This window comes from Phascolarctos cinereus, unplaced genomic scaffold, assembly GCF_003287225.1.
Source record: "Phascolarctos cinereus isolate Bilbo 61053 unplaced genomic scaffold, phaCin_HiC Scaffold_4;HRSCAF=312, whole genome shotgun sequence".
NCBI classification, from domain to species: Eukaryota; Metazoa; Chordata; class Mammalia; order Diprotodontia; family Phascolarctidae; genus Phascolarctos; species Phascolarctos cinereus.
Genome location: NW_027555847.1, coordinates 650,367,399 through 650,390,587, shown reverse-complemented (window position 1 = coordinate 650,390,587; position 23,189 = coordinate 650,367,399). Strand labels below are relative to the sequence as shown.

Genomic DNA, 23,189 nt, shown 5'->3' with positions numbered 1-23,189 from the left:
TGTCAATAGGCTTATGCCATCTTAGAAAGAAGTCTCTTGGGGAGTGCCCCAGTACTCTGTTCTTCACCCTTTTCTGTTCAAGTGTGATCCATGACTCACATGAGGGCTTAAATAGTATGCTTACTAAATTTGCAAATGACATGAAGCTTGGAGGGGTGGTTAACACATTGAATGACTAAATTAGGACCCTGTAAGATCTTAACACTGGGATAAATTTAATATGATAATAATCTGATAACAAGGACAAGAGCTCACTACCTGGTGCGGTGGAAAGATCCCTGGATTTGCAGGTAGATGCCTCAAGTTCAAATCCAGCTCTGCCACTTGTTCCTAGCATGACCTTGGAGCAATGCTTTCCCTCTCTAAGCCTATAATGGATCACCTCCGAGGCCCTTCCAGCACTGAATCTGTGACCATGTGACCTGCTAAAAAACATTGAGGAGTGGGGATCCACATTCATGAGGGAAGATAAGCTCCTGGGCCCTTGAAGCAGGTACTGGGATCTCCATTATCTAGGCATCAGTGTTATTATATATATAATTATATATTATTATATAATATTGTGTGCCATAATATATTTATGCATAATTATATAATAATTCATATTTATATAACAATATAACTTTTATATAATAATTTGTATTTATGTAATAATATAATTTTTAGGTAATAATTTATGTGTATATAATAATATATTACTATTATATATATATATATATCCTGGCACCAAGTAGACACTTAATAAATGCTTGCTAATGGATTAGAGGCATGTTAATAAAGCCTTTTTGATAGATTGGAGGCACTTAAATGCTTGCTGATGGACTGGAGTCAGAGGAACTCTCATTTATTTCCCAGCTGTGTGGCAGTAGACAATCCCCTTGCCCTCTCTGGGCCTTGGTCCTTCCCCTGAAGAGGAAGGGGGTGGGACCAGAGGCTCTGTACCGCCCTGCCAGCTCCGAAGCCCGTGTCCTTGTCCTAAGCTCACCTCTCCTCCCTTTTCTGCCCCCAGCTGGCCCCAGGCAGAGGAGCAGAGACAGAAAGTGCATGAGATTGAACTTGGCAGGATCTTTCTGGAAGCTGTGCTGAGGATGGGGAGGACAGGAAGAAGCAGCTGGGGAGAATTTGGTGAGCCTGACCCCTGCAGGTAAGTGCCCCAGACCCAGCCCTCTTTGAATCCGGGCCTTTGGACCAGTAGCATGCTGTCCAGGGCCCTCATCTGGAGGGGAAGGACCTCAGTTTGACTCCTGGCTCCTCCACTTAGAGTATTTAGAGCCAGGATAGACTTCTTAGAATCTTCTATTTCCTTTAAGGTTCAGCTCGAAAGCCACCTCCTACATGATGCCTTCCTTGATCCCCCTCCCCCCACCCCAGCTGCTAGAGCCTCCCATTCTCCTCAATCATCCTATATTTATTTATTTTGTGTACATTTTGCATACACTTATATGTATACCTGTGGTCTCCTCCATAGCATGCAAATTCCTAGTGCTTAGCACAGGGCCCGGCACATAGCAGGTGCTTAAGAAGTGCCTGCTGACAACTTCAGTGGAGGAACTGTTTAGTTCTGCCTTTGGATCGCCAGTGGCTGGCATACAGTAGGTGCTTAATAAATGCTTGTTGATGGATTGATTGGAGGCATCTGTTCCAACTTTCTTCTTTCACAGAGGAGGAGGAGGAAACAGAGACTCAGAAAGAGGTCGAGTGCCTTGACCAAAGTCACAGGGGTAGTGAAATGCAAATTGGGGGTTTGACTCTAGGTTCACTGACTCCACCTAAAAGAGTCTTTCTCATTTTAACATGCTGCTTATAAACGTTTATTGATTGATGCTTCCCCATGTCAATAGCTCTGTGATCTTAGGTGAGTCTCTTAGCCCTTCTGAGCCTCAGTTTCCTCATCTGAAAAATAGGAAGAGTCCCTAAAGTCCCTTCCAGCTCTTAATCCCACGTGCTATGACTTCTGAAGCCAGGGGTCTCTGGGCAGAGTGTGATGCCGACTCCCAACCTGGGAGAGGCAAACAGCTGGTATTCCCCTCAGGTCCTAATGTTTGTGAGATGGTACAAGGTCTGTCCTCAGGAAAACCTCAGTCTGGGGTGGGGGGAGGAGGGGGGAAGTGTCAGCCTCTGTTGGGAAAGAAGAAAGTTGTTTTCTCCCAAGGAAGAAACACATTTACCATCAGAAGGTTGGGCTCTGCATTTACACACTGTTTCCCAAGGCCTAGCTCAGCTCCTCTGACAGGGTGATGTCTCCTTCCTTAAATTTCTCAAAGCACTATATCCTTTGGAAATTGAGAGGATGCCAGTCAATTGGGGAATAGCTGAACAAGTTGTGGTATGTGAATGTAATGGAATACTATTGTGCTATAAGAAATGATGAACAGGCAGGCTTCAGAAAAACCTGGAAAGACTTGTATGGTCTGATGCTGAGTGAAGTGAGCAGAACCAGGAGAACGTTGTATGCAGTAACAGCCACGTTGTGCGATGACTAATATTGATAGACTTAGCCCTTCTCAGAAATACAAGGATCTAAGACATCTCCAAAGGCCTCGTGATGAAAAATGCTGTCCACATCCAGAGAAAGAACTATGGAGTTTGAATGCAGATTGAAGCATACTATTTGCTATTTTTTTCTTCTGTTGTATTTTGTTTCCTCTTTCTGGTGGTTCCTCCTATTGGTTCTAATTCTTACTTATAACGTCACTAATTTGAAAATCTGTTTAATAGGAATATATATGTGTAGCCTATATCAGATTGTGTGCCATCTTGGGGAGGGAGGTGGGGAAGGAGGGGGAGAAAAAATTAAAACTCAAAAGCTTATGGAAGTGATTGTTGATAAATCAAAATAAATTAATTTAAAAACATTTCTCATAGCATTCTGCTTGGTTCAGTCTTTGCCCTTAAGTCAATCAAAAAACCTGGATTTGAATCTCAACTTTGTCAATAAGACTTGGGTAGAACACTCCCCCTTTGTCTGGGCCTCAGTTTCCTTATCTGTAAAGTGAGAATTGTAGATTTCTATCTCTAAGGCAAATGTTCTTAACCTGGGACCTGTCTTTTAAAGGAATATTTTGATAATTGTATTTCATTTTAATTGGTTTCCCTGGTAATCCTGTGTCTTATGAATTTAAAAACCTTCTTCTGAGAAGGGATCCATAGATTTCACCAGACTGCCAAAGGGGTGACAACAAAGAATCCTTCTCTAAGGGCTCTTCTACCTCCAAAAACATCCTTTGATTACACTCTCTCTATATTACGGCTTTTTATGGACATGTGGCATGTGCTTTTTGTTTTTCATTTGTTCTTTTGCTTTTTGGTGAGGCAATTGGGGTTAAGTGACTTGCCCAGGGTCACACAGCTAATAAGTGTTATGTGTCTGAGACTCATGTCTCCTGACTGCAAGGCCAGAACTCTATCCACTGCACCACCTCGCTGCCCCCGTGGCATAAGTTTTCCCATTCCACCACCCCTCTGCTATCATAGATTCATGTTGTAGGCTTCTTGAGGACAGGATGTCTGACATATGTATTGATGTAGCCCCAACCCCTATGGAGGGGCAAGTACCTATAGGCACTTAAATAGTTGTTTAAGTTGAAATTAGTTAAGTTGAAGCATATGGGATGGGATGGGGATGAGCTGACAGTGGGATAGGACAAGCGGAAGGGGAAAGGAACAGGCATTTATTAAGCACCTATTATGTGCCAGGCTAAGTGCTCAGTCCTTTACGAATACTATCTTATTTGTATGGGATGGGGTGGAATAGAATAGAATAGAACAACTAAAGTTAAGCTGTCGGTACTGGCTTGTAAGTCAAACCTTAACAGAATATTATATTGGTTCTCCCAGTAGGGCAGGTGCAATGCTGCTGAGGAAAATGAAGCTGATCCTCGGGCTTCTGCTGTCCATGGCATGGCCCATGCTCCATGCAAACATCACCCTGACTGGGAAACAAAGTGAGTCCTCATTGCTCAAAGTGTCCTGACCACCAGATGAGGTTTACAAGAATGGGACCAACAAGATGGCTGGAGGGCAGGGTGGGTCTAGTGGACAAAAACAACAGATCTTGCCAGTCCTAGATGGTCCCTGTTGGTAGAGGCTATTTTAGAAGGCTGGTCAGTGAGCGTGGGATTTGTTGAGGGTCAAGAGAAGGGGTTAAATAGGAGAGATAGCATGATGTAGATGAAAAGGTAGTAGATTTGATGTTAGAAGACCTGGGTTCAACTCTTGGCTCTGCTGCTGACTGGGTGCATGGCCTTGGGCAAGCCACTGAACCTCTTTAGGCCTCAGTTTCACCCACTGTAAAATAAGTGGGTTGGATTTGATAATTTCTAGCTCCAAATCCTATGATCCTCTTGAAATGTGGCTCATTGGGTGTCCACGGATGGGAGATGGAGTATCTAGTGTGAGGAAGAGCCAGGAGGTTCATGTCACTGGATCACAGAGTATGTGAGGTATAAGAGGGTGTAAGGAGTAATAAGACTGGAAAGGTTAGAAGTGGACAAGTTTTGGAAGAGCTTTGAAAGAAAAGAAGGTAAGATTGAGGGAGACAGGCCGTGTCTCTATGAGTATTTGGCTGATGTCCTGTGAAAGTCAGATAAATTTACTCTGCTTGACTCCTAGAAGCCAAACTAGAAGTGATGGATGGAGGCAGACGATGCCTTTCTATAATGAAAGGCCTCTTTAAGGAGGGCTGTTACCAAACTTCAGGCACTGCTTTAGCAGGAAGTGAATGCACTGTCACTAGATGTCTTTAAATTGGAGTTTGATCACTGCTTTGGGTATGATAGAGGAGATCCCGGATCAGGGGGCAGGTTAGGCATCTGATCCAGGTCTGAGGTTTTAAGATGCAAATCTAAGGAGCAGACATCAGGGGAAGGAGGTGTTAGGAGGCAGCAGATCTCAGGGCAGGGAAAGGTTGGGAAACATTCGTGGGAGTGTCACCATCTTCCCTTCATGGGCTGTATCTCTTCCTCTACACAATATTTCTGATGTGTCATGTGTGTGAGCAGATCAACAGCTTTGCCTGCAGGAATCCAGAGAGGTGTAATGCAGGAGATGCATTCTGCATCACCGTGGGTACCAGTAAGGTTTTTTTTTTTCCCCCATTCATTCTCTCTCTTTTCCTGAGTGATGCAGGAAGGCTTTTGGGCAGGTCATAGATTTAATTAAGCATGGGCTTAGGTCAGGGACCTCCCTTCAAGCTACAAGTAACTCACCCCTTGGTATTTCTGGGGAATGGAGAAAACTTCGAGGAGTGGGATAAGCTAAGTGCTCACCCTTTCCTCTGACCCCATGCTCCCAACTGTTTTGGGTGTGTGACACATTTGCACTGAGACTCAGTACTCCATTCATTTGTATATTCATTCATGCATTCAACAAGCATTAACTGCCATCTGACTGCGTACAGAGCACTGTTTGATTCTGTCAGTCAGTGAGTCCATGAGCATTTATTAAGGATCTGCTATATTCCAGGCATGGTATTAAGGGCCGGGGAATACGAAGAAAGGCTGAAACAATCCCTGCCCTCAGAGAGATCGTATTCTGATAGGGAAGACAACATGCAAAAGAAGGAGAGGAAAGGTTCCAGCGAGGGTCATCCTGTCCAAACAGAGACCCCCTCTTCCTTACCTTGAACTTGGGGTCACCCAGCCTCAACTTGAAGATCTGCAGTGAAGGGGAACAAGCTATCACTCAAAGCATGCTATTCAACTTTGGAACAGCTGCTTCCTTACGTCAAGCTGAAATCTATGTCTTGGCAACTCTTTCACCTATTATTTCTGTAATACATGAGCTGTCTCATCCAGGACCCTTAAGGTAATATTGCTCCTGGTCAGACTTCCAATTGAAATAGCCAAGGCTCTTCTTGGACCCTCTTCTCTTCTCTTTCCATAGTCTCTCATTTGCTGGGTTCATCAGCTCCCATGAGTTCAGTTATTACCTCCATGCGGAGGATTCTCAGATCTAGTCTTTCCCCTGAGCTCCAGGCCCACATCAACTGTCTTTTAGATGTCTTGAAGTGGATATCCTGTAGGCATCAAAATTGAACTAGTTATATTACTTCCTAAACCCTCCCTTCTTCCTAACTTTCCTATCACTGTCAAGGGCACGACCATATTTTTTTAGTAATCCATGCTCACAATATTGGTGTCATCCTCGATTCCTCATTGTCACTCATATCTCCAACAAAGAACCAGATCTTGTTTCTACACTCCAAACACCTCTCAACTCAGACATCTAGTCCTCTCATCACTTCTTGACTAGACAATTAATTGCAATAGCTTTCTAATTGGTCTTCTTGCCTCAACTCTCTCCCCACTCCAATCCATCTTCCACTCAGCTGCCAAAATGACTTCCCTAACACACAGGTGGGACCATGTCACCTCTCTATCCCATGATAACCTCCAGTGGCTCCTTGTTATTCCCAATATCAAATCTAAAGTCCTCTGTTTGGCATCTAAAGCCCCTCAGCTTGGCCCCTTCCAGTCTTTTTATACTTTCTCTACCTCAAATGTCCATATGGACCAAATATTTGTGCCCGACCTGTGGTAGAGCATTCCAAGCTCATATTGATCTGATCAGCCACAGTTGGACACACTGTACCTTGACTCCAACATAGTGCTGTCCTGTTTGAGAAGCCAATCAACCCATACTTTACACCTTCCATGGACCCCGTGATCCAGCTAGCTTAGCCTATTTGTTGTTCCTTCAAGACACAGCTCAAACACACCTTAGCAGGAAGCGTACTCCTGGTCATCTCTCTGCCTCACCCTGTACCACTCCTCTCTTCCCTCCCCTGCCCATGCCTTCTAATTTTTTCTCTGAAATTACCTTCCATTTCAACTTTTTCTATATCTTGTCTTTCCTTTCTATTTACAGTGTATCTTCCCCATAAGGATATGAGCTCTTTGAGGATAGAGAAGTCATTTTGGCCTTTCTTTTCAATGCCCCCCTCCTCCAATCTCAGTATTCAACACAGTGCTTGGCACAGAGTAACAGGCACTTGATAAATGCTTGTTAGCTGACTTTCATCCTAGTCACCTGATTCTTGTAAGATATTGACAAAGTAGGGTAAGATAACCAGAATGGTGTGGAACTGGAGGCTGTGTCATACATAAAAATTGATCAAAGGCACAAGGGGAATCTGAGAGCATTCTCTGTGTTACTACCATACAAGTCTTGGAATCTGTTCCATCTTGCTCTTCCTCCTAATCACCCAGCCTTGTGGAGAGTCAAGGGAATGGGACAGCTAGGAGAAAAAAAGCTTTTTTTTTTGGGGGGGGGAATGGCATTATAATTGTTTAGAAGTATTTGAAAGGCTGTCACATACAAAAGAGATTTGAGTTCTGCTTGACCACGGAGGGCAGGGCTAGGATCAACGAGCTGGTTTCAGGGAGCAAATTACAGTTTATTACAAGAAAAAATAAAACAAAAAAGCATCCTTATGATGGAAGGTGTCCCTAGGCTTCAGGAGGTAGTGGTTTCTCACTCACTTGAAGTCAACCCTGCCAGCAATAATGCTGAGGGGACTCAGGAGTGGGACCAGATGCCCTCTGAGGTTCTTTCCAATTTTAGATTCTGTATGCATCTGTGTGTGCATGCAAATACTGGGAGATATTATCACATGTTCCCTTCCCACCCCATGGCAGACTATATGCTCTTTGAAGACAAGGACTGTTTTTTTATCCCTAGCATCTAGCACAATCCTTTGCATGCGGTAGAAACTTCATAAATGCTTACTGAAGTTAATGCAGATAATGAGAAGCAGCATCGTATGGTAGGAAGCACACAGATGGTTATCGTTCTTATGATTGTGGTCCAGACCTGTAATTCCATACATGTAGGGCACTCCTAGGGTATAAAGTGCCTCCACTTACGTGGATTGGCACCTGGCCTGTAACTTCTGGTTTTAAGAGTGTTTCCTGAGGTCATTGAAAGGTTAAGTGCTCACAGTCATACAACCTATGTGGGCCACTGGCAGTAGCTGAACCCAGGCCTTCCTGACTCCCAGACTTGCTCTCTTCTATTCCATACTGCCTATTATATTATCTGCATCTTCATCACCACCATGAGCAATTGGGCAGTGGGTTTTTTGGCTTGTTCTTAAATTCACCTCTTCTTTCTTCTTCCCACAGGGCTGAGCAATCGCTACTTGCTCATTTCCAAGCAGTGCCATAAGTTCTGCCCATTTTTGGAATACTATTACCAAAAGTTTTCACATGAGAAAGAAGGTCCAAATGCATTTGTCTATTCCCATTGTTGTGCTGAGAATTTATGCAATGTTGGCATCCCCTCCATCTCTGAGAGTGACACAGACATCTATAGCCAATATACTGTTCAAGGCATTGCTCACCTCAGGGCCAGCAATATGGGGCTGGTGATATTTCTAAGCTTCCTGCCTGTCCTGCTCCAGGTAAGAATGTGATCTGAAGGATCCCCCAACCCACAAAGCCCTAGAAATGGTCCCCACACTCGGTCTCTAGAAGCAGCGGTTCTTGATAGTGAGGCCATGCCCTGTTGGAGAGGTCATGAGTCCTACTGATCTGGTAGCTTTCTCCCCTCTCCCCACTCCCATTCCCACTCCCACACCATCGAGGCATTGACAGGGGAAGGAGGGCTGAAAGCAAAAGCCAAAAATGCTGACTTCCAGGCCTTTGGGCTCTTCTCTATTCTTTTGCTTAAAAGTTAATAAATGGGAAATATTTCTGGTTTGAAATCAGGTCTTCTTGAGAGAATCCTACTCATTTTGTGCTTCTTTTATGGGGCTAATTGCAATTTGCCATCTCTTGCCTGTGTATCTGAGATGTGTCCTGCTGGTCTAGAAGCTCTCTAGAGCTCTCTAACCCTGTCTGTTTAGTATTGTATTCCTTTCCTTTGCCTCTGACACTCAACACAGAGGCGTTGTATGGAATTGATCCCTTTCTCTTTGAGGGGAGAGATAATGAAAAGAATGAAAGGATCTGGGTTCAGGTTATGCCACTAGTTCACTGTTAGACTTTGGGCAAGCAACTTTTCTTATCCTTACCTCAGTTTCCCCATTGGTAAAATTAGGAGATCGGAGTCAATGATCTGTATGAACCCTTCCAACTCTAAATGCAGGTGGTGCCCTCCACCTGCAGGGAGCTCTCAGTCAAACACAAGTCACACAATTGCTACTGGGAGAAAAATCCCTACTTTGAGGGGAGAGACACCAGCCCTGTCCTTCTCTCGTCTTTATCCAAACTTCCCAAAAAGGCAAAGTTTAGAAGAAAACCCAGAGGAAGTCAAGTTAGTCAGTCAATCAGCTAATATTTAGTAAGTACCTACCAAGTTTGAGGCAAGCACTATGAGAAGTCCTGGGCATACAAAGGAAGGTAAACACCAGCCCCGCTTTCAAGGAGCTCACAATTTATTTAGGGAGATGAAGCACAAACAACCATATACAAACAAGACGAATTGGAGATAATCTCAGAGGAAAAGGACTAAGATTAAGAGGGATTTCTTGCAAAAGTGGAATTTCAGATGAGACCTGAGGGAATCCAGGGGAGCTAGGAGGCAGAGATGAGGAGGGAGAACATTCCAACATACCCTAGGGGGTGGTCAGAGAAAATGCTTGGAGACAGGAGATGGAATATCTAGTTTGAGGAGCAATGAGGAGGTCAGTATCGCTGGATCATGGAGTAGGAGGGAGTGGAAGTAGGGTAACATGGAAGAAGACCGAAAATGTTGGAAGAGGCCAGGCTATGGCGGACTTTGAAAACCAAATAGAAAATATAAAAATTTGATCATGGAGGTAATAGGGAGCCACTGAAGTGGATTGAATAGGTAGGTGATATGGTCAGATCTTTTTTTTTTTTTTAAAGAAGACAGGAGGATGGATTTGAGAGAGAAGAGATTTGAGGCATGAAGACAAACCAGTAGGCTACTGCAAAAGTCCAGCTATAAGGTGATAACGCCAGTGGTTGCAATGTCAGATGAAAAATGGAGAGCATATATGAGACATGTTAAAAGGGTAGGAAGGGAAGGACTTTATCACTAATTAAATATGGCTCGAAGTAAGAGAGAGAGAGAGAGAGAGAGAGAGAGAGAGAGAGAGAGAGAGAGAGAGAGAGAGAGAGAGAGAGAGGGAGAGAGAGATGACACCTAGGTGGAAGTCCTGGGTTACTGGGAGGATGGTGGTACTCTTGAAAGGAATAGGGAAGTTAGGAAGAGGGGAGGTTTTGAGGGAAAAATAATGAGTTCGGTTTTGGATATGTTGAATTTAAGATGTGTGTGGGATATCCAGTTTGAAATGTCTCATAGGCAGTTGGAGATGTTAGACTGGATATCAGGAGAAAAGTTAGGGCTAGATAAGTAGATCTGACAATCATCATTGCAGAGTTGATAATTGGATATTTGGGAGGTGATGAGGTCCCCAAGAAAGACAGTATAGAGAGAAGAGAGCCTAGGACAACCCTACATCCATGACATCCATGATTAGTGGGTGTGACCTGCATGAAGATCCAGCAAATATAGTTAACATTTAAATAGTGCTTACTATATGCCAGGCACTGATCCTTGCAATGAACTCCCCCAGTTTTACAGATTAGAATACTGAGGGGAAAAGGGATTAAATGGCTTGCCCAGGGTCACACAGCTAGTAAGAGTCTGAGGCTGGATTTGAACTCAGGTCTTCCTGACTCCAGGTCTTGCACTCTATCCATTGTGTCACCTAGCTGCCCAACAGCAAAGGAGACTGAGAAGGAGCAGCCATATAGGTAGGAGAAGAACCAAAGGAGAGTGATGTCATGAAAAACTGGAGTAAAGAGAGTTTCAAGGAGAAGAGGGTGATTGATGCTACCGGAGGCAGCAAAGGGGTCAAGAAGATTGAAGACTGGGAAAATGCCATTAGATTTGGCAATTAAGTGATTGCTAACAACTTTGGAGAGAGCAGTGTCAGTTGAACAACGAAGAAAGAAACCAGATTGCAAAACAGAGAGAAGAAATGAAATCTCTTTATCAGATTTCCTGCCAAAAAAAAAAAAGCACTGAATGTAAATGGCCTTCTTGAGGAATTTAGCTATAAAAAGGGAAAACAGGATGATAACTAAGGAGGGAAGGATGGATCAAGTGAAGGGTTTTTTTTGGGGGGGATGGGGAAGAAATGGACATATTCATAGGCAGCAGAGAAGCAGCCAGTAAACAGGGAGATACTAAGGATAAGTGAAAGAGTGAGGACCATAGAAGGGGTAGTCTGCTGGAGAAGAGGAGACAGAATAGGATTACTTGTGCATTTAGAGGGCTTAGTCTGGGGAAAGGGAAGGGCCTCCTTTTCATATGAGACAGGGGTCAGGGAGGGGATGGGGGGAGGAGGGGAGAAAAGAGAGCTCCCTCCAAATAGCCTCAATTTTTTTTCAGTGAAATATGAAGCAAGGTTCTCAACTGAAAGGGAGGAAGGGAAGTCATGAGAGCTTTGAGAAGGGATGGAAATCCACTGGAAGATTAGGATAGTGAATTGATTAGGATTAGCTACGAAAGGATTGCCTTGCAATGGTGAGGGCCCAGTTGAGGTTTTGTAAATGTGGCATGATTTCATCATTTTCTCCAGCTTTCTTTAGCAGTACATGAATAGGACTAAAGGGAGCAGACGGTGGGAATAATCCCAGGCTGGGGCTTGGGAAGACAATATCAGTGATATTGGGGCAAGGAGCATGATACATGGCAAAGGACGTGATCTAGTTCAGCAAGGCATAAGAGAGGAGGAAAGATGTGATCTTTTAAAAACTAATGATCTCAGACATACCTGTGAGGTATACATTTTCCTATCAATAAATATCTATTAATTCCCTACACTGTGTCAAGGACTATGCTAGGTGCTAGTATTACAAAGACAAAAAAGAAAGACAGTGCCTGCCCTTTGAGAAGGTTACATGCTATTGGGAGAGACACATATACAGTAGGTAGATAATGAGATACAAATTTACATAAGACCTATAAAAATGCAAAACAAAAAACAATACAAAACAAAAAAATGACTTGGCAGGAGTGGAGCTGGGTGGATCAGGAAAGGATTAGCAGACAGGTCAGGGCTGGATCAGTAGATCTGATAATCATCAGCATAAAGACGATAATTGAATCCTTGGGACATAATGAGGTCCCTTCTGCAGAAGATTCTTAAACTAAGATGAGCAGTTCCTAAGGATCTTGCATGCCTTCAAGGGAGACAATACGTTCATATGCAAGTACAGAAAATATCTGCATTCTGTGGACTTCCAGTTCAGTATAAATACGTAGTGTGATATATAGTGAAGAAAACATTAATATGCTCTTAGGCTGAATCGAGAGAGGTATTGTGTTTAAGGCTAGAGAGGTGATAGTTAGGCAGGCAGCTAGCTGGTAATGTGGAGAGGGAGAGGGTGAAGCATGGAGGGAGGAAGACCCAAGTTTGAATCCTGCCTCAAACACACTTACTATCTAGTGGATGCTGACTTAACACCTCTCAGCCTCAGTTTCCCATCTGTTAAAATGGAGGATAGTAACAGCACCTTCTTGTCAGGGTTCTTATGAGGTCCAAATGAGATTGTATGTGTGAAATGCTTGCAATATAAAGTACTATACAAAGGGTGGTTATTATAGACTCATTGCTCTCTACCCCATTATTTCTCATTTGGAGTATTGCATCTAATTTGGTCTCCAAATTTTAGAAGACACACTGATAAATTGTAGAACATCATGAAGAGGTTGATCAGGATAGTGATAAGGACCTGAGATCATGCCATAGGAGAATGAATTTGAAGGACTAAGGGAGGAATAGAAAATGTCATAGGTGGAGGGACGTGATGGCTGCTATTGAGTGCTTGGTATGATCCATTTGTTTGCTTTTTGGGCTACTGATACTTCCCATAAACATGCAGGAAAATAGCTATCATAGATTAAGATCTAGTCATTGGGTCTGGAATAACTAAACTTGAGATAATGCTCTTTCTGAACCATTTTTAGGTTATCGTCCCAAACTGGGCTTTCAACTTTCAACTCCCTGTAATATCCCATCTGATCACTAGGGGGACTTAAGGTCTGAGTTGTCCTTGTTGGCTGTCTGCCATTTTTGCCTTTCCCTTTTGGGTCAAGAACAGTGTTTTTACCCTTGAGCATGCAATAGCTTCCCCGGTTCTAACCTAGGGGCTGGAAATACTAAAATTAGTAATTCCTGAAATTAACCCGGCTCTGCCATCATTCTTTAGCATAATTCACTATCAATTCTCACGCTTTATAAAGTACCCAATGAATTCAGTCAAGTAATATCAATCCAACCAAAAAAAAATCTTTTTTTTTATCATATAGAGGTAATCTTTATTTCTTTTTACACATTTAATTTTTATTTTATTTTTCTCAATTATATGCAAGCAAAACCTTTTAATGTATTTTTAAAAATTTTGAGTTCTATATTCTCTCCCTCCCTCTTCTCCCCTCTCCTTAAGAAGGCAAGAAATTTGATATAGATTATACACTTTCAGGCATTCAAAATCTTTCCATATTAACCATACTACAAAACACAGATTAAAAAAACACGAAGAATAATAAAGAAAGTTTTAAAAGTATGTTTCAATCTGTAGTCAGACTCCATCAGTTCGTTCTCTGGAGGTGCATAGCATTTTTCATCATGAGTTATTTGGAATTGTCTCAGATCATTGTATTGCTAAGAATAGCTAAGTCATTCATAGTTGATCATTATACAATATTGCTGTTACTGTATACAATATTCTGGTTCTTCTCCCTTCATTTTGCATCAGTTCATACAAGCCTTCCCAGATTTTACTGAAAGCATCCTGCTTGTCATTTCTTATAGCACAATAGTATTCCATCACAATCATATAGCACAACTTGTTCATCCATTTCCCAAATGATGGGCATTGCCCCTCAATTTCCAATTTTTTGCTACCACAAAAGAACTGCTATAAATATTTTTGTACATATAGGTCCTTTTTCTTTTTTCTTTGACCTTTTTGGGGTACAGACTTAGTAGTGGTGTTGCACAGCATTATAGCCCTTTGGGAATAGTTCCAAATTGTTCTCCAGAATGATTGGATCAGTTCACAACTTTACTAACAATGCATTAATATCCCTATTTTCCCCACCTCCCCTTAAACATCTGTTATTTTCCTTTTCTGTCATGTTAGCCAATCTGATAGGTGTGAGGTAGTACCTCAGAGCTGTTTTAATTCACATTTCTCTAATCAATAATGATTTAGAGCAATTTTTTTTCAAATGACTATAGTTAGCTTTGATTTTTTTGTCTGGAAACTGCCTGTTCATATCCTTTGACCACTTATCAATTGAAGAGTAACTCATATTCTTATAAATTTGACTCAGTTCTTTATATATTTGAAAAATGAGGCCTTTATCAGAGAAACTTGTAAAAAATTTCCCCCAGTTTTCTGCTTTCCTTTTAATATTGGTTGCATTGGTTTTGTTTGTGCAAAACCATTTTAATTTTATGTAATCAAAATTTTCCATTTTATATGCCATAATTCTTTCTATCTCTTGTTTGTTCACAAATTCTTCTCTTGTCCATTAATCTGACCAGTAAAATATTTCATGGTACCCTAATTTGTTTATGATATTACCTTTCATATCTAAATCATGTGCCCATTTTTACTTTATATTGGTGTACATTATAAGATATTGGTCTATACCTTTTTTCTGCTAAACTCTTTTCTAGTTTTCCCAGCAATTTTTGTCAAATAGTGATTTCTTGTCCCAAAATCTTGGATCTTTGGGTTTGTCAAACACTATATTACTATGGTCATTTACCACTGTGTATTGCATATCTAATGTATTCCACTAATCTACACTCTATTCCTTAGCTAGTACCAGACTGTTTTGATGATGACTGCTTCATAATGCAGTTTGAGATCTGGTCCTGCTAAGCCACATTTTTTTTCATTGAATCCCTTGATATTCTTGACCTTTTGTTCTCCCAGATGAATTTTGTTATTATTTTTCCTAGCTCTACAAAATAATTTTTTGGTAATGTGGTTGGTATGGCACTGAATAAGTAAATTAATTTGGGTATAATTGTCATTGTGATTATATTGGTTCAGTCTACCCATGAACAATCAATATTTCTCCAATTGTTTAGATCTGACTTTATTTGTATGAAAAGTGTTTTGTAATTGTGTTCATATAGTTCCTGGGTTTGCTTTGGCAGGTAGACTCTCTAGTATTTTGTATCATCTATAGTTATTTTAAATAGAATTTCACTTTCTATCTCTTCCTAATAGACTTTGTAAAATATAGAGTTTATGTGGGTTTATTTTATATTCCACAATTTTGCTAAAAATTTTAATTAGTTTAATTAGTTTTTTAGTTGATAGTTTTGTTTCCTCATTGGCTAGTCTAATTCTTTCAATGTTTTTTTCCTTTCTTATTGCTATGACTAGCATTTTAGAAAAATATTGAATAAGAGTGGTGATAATGAGCTTGCTCCACCCCCTGATCTTATTGGAAAGACTTCTAGCTTATCCCATTACAGTTAATGCTTACTGATGGTTTTAGATAGATACTACTAATCATTTTATGGAAAGGTCATTTATTCCTATGCTTTGTAATGCTTTTAATAGGATTGAGTTTTGTATTTTGTCAAAAGCTTTTTTCTACATCTATTAAGATAATCAGGACTTCCACTTCTGGGAGCCAAGATGGCAGAGTAAGAAGTAAGTCACTCTTACCATTCCTTATTGATCTCTGAAAGCCCAGAAAATATCACCCCAGGAAAAACCCTGGAACAACTGAGCCAACCAAAAGACAGGGTGCAGCAGCCTTGTAGCCTAGGAAGCTTGGGGAATAATGGGAAAGGCCCCTCTTGCTCTGGGGGAGGGGGAGCAGTACAGGATGAGAGGTGTCCCAGCAAGCCATTGGCCAGCCCCACCTCAGCATACCAGGGGGAGATCCTGAACCCCAGGGTAGTGAAGCAGGCAAGGGCCAGCACCAGGACCCCCTAAAGTACTTCAGTACAGGCAGGGGTTCCCAGCTGGTAGACATCAGCTCAGAAAACCACCATGTGTGATGGCATTCTCCAGCAGCCAAATCTCCCAGTGCCTCAGTACAACTCTGGGAAGCACAACTCCAGGAGGCAAAGCTCCAGGCTGATAGACATCTTCCAGCAGCCAAACATTCAAGTGCAAGACCCAGGTGAGCAGAAGCCAAACAAAGGAGTGCAAAGCCCAGCTGAGCAGGTGTCCCCCAGGGGCCAGACTCCCCACCCCCACTGCAAGAGCTCCAATGTTGCTGATCTCAGCCCAGCACCAGGTAAGCTGCGAGAACCCTACAACCTCCACTGCCAATACCTAAGGCCCCAGCACACAAAGCCAGTGAACAGATCTCAGGTTCCCAGCACAAGAAGCTTGGGTCAGTGGCCCCTGTGGTCCAGGAGGAGAGCTCAACTTTTTTTGAAAGTCAGGAAATAGGCAAACACCATGAACAAAAAACAGAAACAGACAATGACCATAGATTTCATATTATGGGAACAGGGAAGATCAAGGCACAAATTCAGAAGAGGACAACATCATCAATAGACCCACATCTGAAACCCCAAAGGGGAATATGAACTGTTCTCCAGCCCAAAAAGCCTTCTTGGAAGAGCTCAAGAAGGATTTTAAAAGTCAAATAAGGGAAGTAGAAGAAAAAATGGGAAAAGAAATGAGAGGTATGCAAGAGAGAGTCAATAGCTTAGAAAAAGGACAAAAATTAACTGTAGAAAACAAGTCCTTAAAAATACAGTTGGCCAAATGGAAAAAAAAATACACTGAAGAAAACAACTCCTTAAAAAGTAGAATTGGTCAAATGGAAAAGGAGGCACAAAAACTCACTGAAGAGAAAAACTTAAAAAGTAAAATGGGCCAAATGGAAAAGAAGGTACAAAATCTAAAAGAAGAAAACAATTCATCAAAAATAGAATTGGGCAAGTGGAAGCTAATGACTCTATGAGAGATCAAGAATCAGTCAAACAGAAACAAAAGAATGAAAAATAGAAGAAAATGTAAAGTACCTCATTGGTAAAACAAGTGACCTGGAAAATAGATCCAGGACAGACAATTTAAAAATTATTGGTTTACTTGAAAACCACGATGAAAAAAAGAGCCTGGACAGCATCTTTCAGGAAATCATTAGGGATAACTGCCCTGAGGTCCTAGAACCAGAGGGTAAAATAGTCATTGAAAGAAACCACTGATATCTCCTGAAAGAAATCTTAAATTGAAAACACCAATGAATATTGTAGCCAAATTCCAAAATTACCAGATCAAAGAGAAAATCTTGCAAGCAGCCAGAAAGAATTTAAATGTCGTGGAACCACAGTGAGGACTATGCAGGATCTTGCAGCTCCTACATTAAAAGATTGTAGGGCATGGAATGTGATATTCCATAAGGCAGAGGAGCTTGGATCACAACCAAGGGTCAACTACCCACTGATATGGAGCATAATCCTTCAGGGGAGAAGATGGATATTCAATGAAATAGGGGACTTCCAAACCTTCCTGATGAAAAGACCAGAGCTCAATAGAAAATTCGGTCTTCAAATACAAGACTCAAGAGAGGCATAAAAAGGTAAACAGGAAAACAACAACAATATTAATAAGGGCAAACTGTTTACATCCCTACAAGGGAAGATGACACTTGTAACTCTTGACAATTGTATTGTTATTATGACATTTAAAAGGGGTATACATAGACAGAGGGCATGGGTATAAGTTGACTTTGATGTGATGATAAAAAAAATCTAATTAAGTGGTGAAAACAGATTGTACTGGGAGAAAAGGAAAAGAGGACACAGACAAGGGTAAATTACATCACATGAAAAGGCACAAAAACCTATTACAGTACAGGGAAAGAATGGAGGGAGATGAGGATTGTTTGAACCTTGTTCTCATCAGATGGTTCAAACAGGGAGTAAGATAATCAGTTAGGTATAGAAATCTAACTTACCCTATAGGAAGTAGGAGGAGAAAGGGAAAAGATAATGGAGGAGGTGAATAGAAGGGAGGGAAGCATAAAGGGGAAGAAAAGGGAGGGGCCTAATAGAAGGGAGGGCATACTGAAAGGGGTGGTAGTAGAAAGCAAAACTCTAGTGAGGAGAAAAAGGGAGAAAGGAGAGCAAAAAGCATAAATGGGGGAAGGGGAGAATAGGATGGAGAGAAAGACACAGATAGTAATCATAACTGTGAATGTGAATGGGATGAACTCTCCCATGAAACAGAAATGGATAGCAGAGTGGATTAAGAGCCATAATCCTACAATATGTTGTCTACAAGAAACACATCTGAAGCAGAGGGATATACACAGAGTAAAGGTAAAAGGCTGGAGCAGAATATAATTATGCTTCATCTGAAGTAAAAAAAAAAAGCAGGGGTAGCAGTCTTTATCTCAGACAAAGCATAAGCAAAAATATATCTAATTAAAATAGATAAGGAAAGAAACTATATCCTACTAAAAGGTACCATAGACAATGAAGTAATATCATTACTAAACATATATACAACAAGTATCATAGCATCCAAATTATTAGAGTGGAAGTTCAGGGAATTACAGGAAGAAATAGATAACAAAACTATACTAGCAGGGGACCTCAGTCTCCTCCTCTCACAACTAGATAGATATAAACACAAAATAAACAAGAAAGAAGTTAAAGAGATGAACAGAATTTTAGAAAATCTAGATATGATTGACCTCTGGAGAAAATTGAATGGAGATAGAAAGGAAAATACCTTTTTCTCAGTGGTACATAGCACTACGCAAAATTTGACCACGTACTAGAGTATAAAAACCTCACAACCCAATGCTGAAAGGCAGAATATTAAATGCACCCTTTTCAGATCACGATGCAATAAAAATTACATGTAATAAAGGGCCATGGAAAGATGGACTAAAAATAAATTGGAAACTAAATAATCTAATCCTAAAAAATGAGTGGGCCAAACAACAAATCATAGAAACAATCAATAACTTTATCCAAGGGAATGATGATAGTGAGACAACACACCAAAACTTATAGGATGCAGCGAAAATGGTTTCTTAGGGGAAGTTTTATGTCTCTAAGTGCTTACATGAACAAAATAGAGAAAGAAGAGATTGATGAATTAGACTGCAACTAAAAAAGCTAGAAAAAGAACAATTAAAAATCCCCAATTAAATACCAAAGTAGGAATTCTGAAAACCAAAGGAGAGATGATTAAAATTGGAATTAAGAAAACTAACCACATCACACCTGTCAAGTTGGCTAACATGACAAAACAGGAAAATGATAAATGTTGGAGAAGACGTAGGAAAATTGGAACATTTATACATTGTTGGAGGAGTTGTGAATTGGTCCAACCATTTTGGAGAGCAATTTGGAACTATGCCCAAAAGGCTATAAAACTGTGCATACATACCCTTTGATCCAGCAATAGCACTTCTAGGGCTGCATCCCAAAGAGATCACAAAAATGGGAAAAGGACGCACATGCACAAGAATATTTATAATAGCTTTTTCTGTGGTGGTAAAGAATTGGAAATTAAGGGGCTGCCCATTAACTGGGAAATGGCTAAACAAGTTGTGGTATGTGAATGTAATGGAATACCATTGTGCTATAAGAAATGAAGAGCAAGCGGACTTCGGAACAACCTGGAAAGACTTGCATGGACTGATGCTGAGTGAAGTGAGCAGAACCAGGAGAACATTGTACACAGTAACAGCCACTGTGCGATGACTAACTTTGATAGACTTAGCTCTTCTCAGCAATGCGAGGCTCTAAGACATCTTCAAAAATCTCATGACAGAAAATGCTGTCCACATCCACAGGAAAAAAACTATGGAGTCTGACTACAGATGAAAGCACATTACTTGCTCTCCTTTTCTTTTGTTGTTTTGTTTCTTCTTTTTAGTGGTTCCTCCCATTAGTTCTAATTGTTCTATACATCATGACTAACATGAAAATATGCTTAATATGAATGTATAAGTACTATATCAAATTGCATGCCGTCTTTGGGAGGAGAGAGAAAATAGAGGGGGAGAAAATTTAAAACTCAAAATCTTATGGATGTAAATATTGAAAACTAAAAATAAATTAATTACTAAAAAAGATAATAATATAATTTTTGTTGGTTTTGCTATTGATATGGTCAATTATACTGATGGCTTTCCTAATATTCAACCAGCCCTGCATTCCTAGTATAAAACCCACATAGTCATAGTTTATGATCTTTGTGATATATTGCTATAATCTTCTTGCTAGTACTTTATTTGAAATTTTTGCACTAATTTTCATTAGGGGAATTGGTCTATAATTTTCTTTCTCTATCTTTGCTCTTCCTGGTTTAGGTATCAGCATCATATTTGTGTTATAAAAAGAATTTGAAAGGACTCATTCTTTGCCAATTTTTCCAAATAGTTTTTCATAATTAATTGTTCTTTAAATGTTGGTTAGAATTCACTTGTGAATTCATCTGGTTTTGGGGATTTTATCTTAGGGAGCTCATTGATAGCTTGTTCAATTTCTTTTTCTAAGACAGGGTTATTTAAGTATTCTATTTACTCTTCCGTTATTATGGGCAATTTATATTTTTGTAAATATTTATCCATTTCACCAAACAAATCTTATCAAATGTCAACTATGTATGACAGAGACTGTGTTAGGTGCTCAATATAGGACTACAAAGAATGAAATAATCCTTCCTTACAAGGAACTTACACTCTAATAAAGGGGAAGATATATATATATATATATGTGTGTGTATATATATATGATAATATATATATTCAGGAGAATAAGTATACATATAAAGTGGAATATGTCATGATGAAGAGAATAAATGCAAATACATGCAAAGTAATTAAAATTTCATTTGAGAGGGATGGCACTAGCAATTGGTGAGATCAGGAAAGGCTTCATTCAGGAGACAGTACTCAAGCTTTGTTGTGGAGGAAGGGAGGAGTTATATGAGGTGAGGACGGGGTGCATTTCAGGAATGGAAGATGGAATGTCATGTAGAGAAAAAGAGAAAAGGCAAATTTGGCTGGATCACAGAGTGTGTGAGGGGTGATAATTTCCAGTGAGGCTAGAAAGATTAAGGCCAGGTTATGAAGTGCTTTAAAAACTAAACAGAATCATTCATTTTAACTCTGAGGCAAGAAGGAGTCACTGGAGCTAATTGAGCAGGGGAGTGACATGATAATATCATTTTTGCAGAGAGACAGAGAGACAGAGTAGGAGAGGGGAGAAGAACAATGAAGAAGATGAAATAAGACAAACTGTAGGAGGAAAAGCAGGAGAGACTATAACAATAGCTCGCATTTACATAGTGCTTTAAGATTTACAAGCGTTCTACATATATATCTCACCTGATCTTCCTGGGAGGTAAGTGTTATTATTAGTCAAGTGACTTGCCCAGTGTCCCACAGCTAGTAAGTGTCTGAGGCAGGATTTGAACATGGGTCTTTTTGACTTCATATCCAATGCTCTATCTACCTTGGAAGGCTGTTTAGCAACTTGCATTACAAAAGCCCAGGGGGAGGGACAGAATATAGAGGAGGAGAAGTGGATCAATAGTGACATAAGCAGCAGATAGATGGAAGAGGATGAAGATTTTTTTTTAAAAAAAGACTACCATATTTAGCAGTTAAGAGATCATTGATAACTTTGGAAAGAACATTTTAAGTTAGAAGTCAGATTGCAGAAGTAAGAGGAGAGAAAGTGGAGGTTGTGAATATAGGTACCTTTCTCAAGAAGCTTGAGTGAATGGGGCAGCTAGGCGGTGCAGTGGATAGAGTACCAGGCCTAGAGTCAGGAAAACTCATCTTCCTGAGTTCAAATCTGGCTGCAGATACTTAGTAGCTGTGTGACCCTGGGCAAGTCACTTAACCCTGCTTGCCTCCATGTCCTCATCTATAAAAATGAGCTGAAGAAAGAAATGGCAAATCTCTCCAATATCTGCCAAGAAAACCCCAAATGCGGTCAGGAGGAGTGGAACCAGACTGAGATTGAAATGACTGAACAGCAAAAGAAGGCAATTGATTGAATGTTATATTCATCTATAGAAAAAGCAGCTTTTAAAGTATTATGTAAACAATGAATAGGCAATTTAAAAGATAAGGAAAACACTCTTAGAAGTAAAAACACCAGCCTTTTGGTCAGGTGGTAATAAAATAGAGAAGGGAGAGTTAAGCATTGGTGTCTGGGAGCTGGGCACATTGCACTCTGCCCCCAACTGTATTGTTTAAAACAAATTATTCATTCGTTTATTTGTTTGTTCAGCCAGATATTTCTTTTTCCTGTCGCTGCTTCTCCCTTCCATTGAACAATTTAAAAAAGAAAAGAAAAGAAAAGAAAACTCTCGTAACTAATATGCATAGTAAATAAACAAAAGCAAAAACAAAAAAAACCCAAACCAAACAACCGAATTCCCACACTGGTCATATCCAAACACAAGTGTTTCATTCTGCATTTTAAATCTATCACCTCTCTAGTGGGACATGGTAGTTTATTATCACATTGGCCAGGGTTTTAACATCTTTCAAGTTAAAATTTTTTTTAAAGAAAGTGCTCATTGTGTACTGTTCTCCTAGCTCTACTTACTTCAGTCTGAGTGGGTTTACAAAAGTCTTCCTCGAAGGTTTCCTCTGAAAGTGTCCATTTTGACATTTCTTATGGCAATGAAAGTATTCCGTTATATTCATACACCATCCTCTGTTCAGCTATTGCCCAATATATAGGAACCCACTCAGTTTCCAGTTTGGGGCTACTGTGAAAAACCCAGCTGAACTCTGTCCATAAGCAGAGACTGGTCAAAAGAAGGTTTTACCCATATTCATGGTCAGTCTCCGCTCAAAGTATCCTCTGTTCTTGTTTCTGCTGCTGCTGTATGGGTTACCCCACTCTCCATTCCTAACATAGACTACTTAAAAAACCCTCCACGCAAGTGCTATTCTATCTCATCCAAACCTCATAACAATTCTGTGTCTTCCCAGGTTAGGAAGACTCTCTGTCTGCTGTGACATTGGACTGTATTTTCCAGAAGCCCATGCAAGTTGGTTGGCCCCTGGAGACTTCCTCTGCCTAGAAAAATCGGTCTCTAAGAAGCCTCTACTGCAAAAAAAAAAAAAAAAGTAATAAATGTGCTACTTAAGGGTTAAAAAAAGTCAACACTGGCTATGGAATCATTTTGGGTGCACTATCTCTAAATCACTTGACCATTTCTAAAATATGGCCT

The 23,189-nt window shown here is 40.5% G+C and overlaps 1 protein-coding gene across 3 annotated transcripts; it reads left to right on the top strand.

Annotated features, from left to right (window-relative positions):
- Positions 1 to 991: 991 nt before the first annotated feature.
- LOC144457042 (uncharacterized) lies at positions 992 to 23,122 on the top strand. 3 transcript variants are annotated; one of them, XM_078153798.1, is made up of 4 exons: positions 992 to 1,144; positions 3,841 to 3,944; positions 8,124 to 8,401; positions 22,948 to 23,122. In XM_078153798.1, exons 1-4 carry the CDS (start codon positions 1,089 to 1,091, stop codon positions 22,972 to 22,974), a joined length of 465 nt encoding a protein of 154 aa, XP_078009924.1. In that variant the 5' UTR covers positions 992 to 1,088; the 3' UTR covers positions 22,975 to 23,122. The 3 variants fall into 3 exon arrangements, 2 of the variants coding, with proteins under 2 accessions (XP_078009924.1, XP_078009923.1); XM_078153797.1 differs by having other exon boundaries at positions 994 to 1,144; positions 3,838 to 3,944; XR_013486350.1 differs by lacking the exon at positions 8,124 to 8,401 and having other exon boundaries at positions 995 to 1,144; positions 3,838 to 3,944.
- The last annotated feature ends 67 nt before the right edge of the window (positions 23,123 to 23,189 follow it).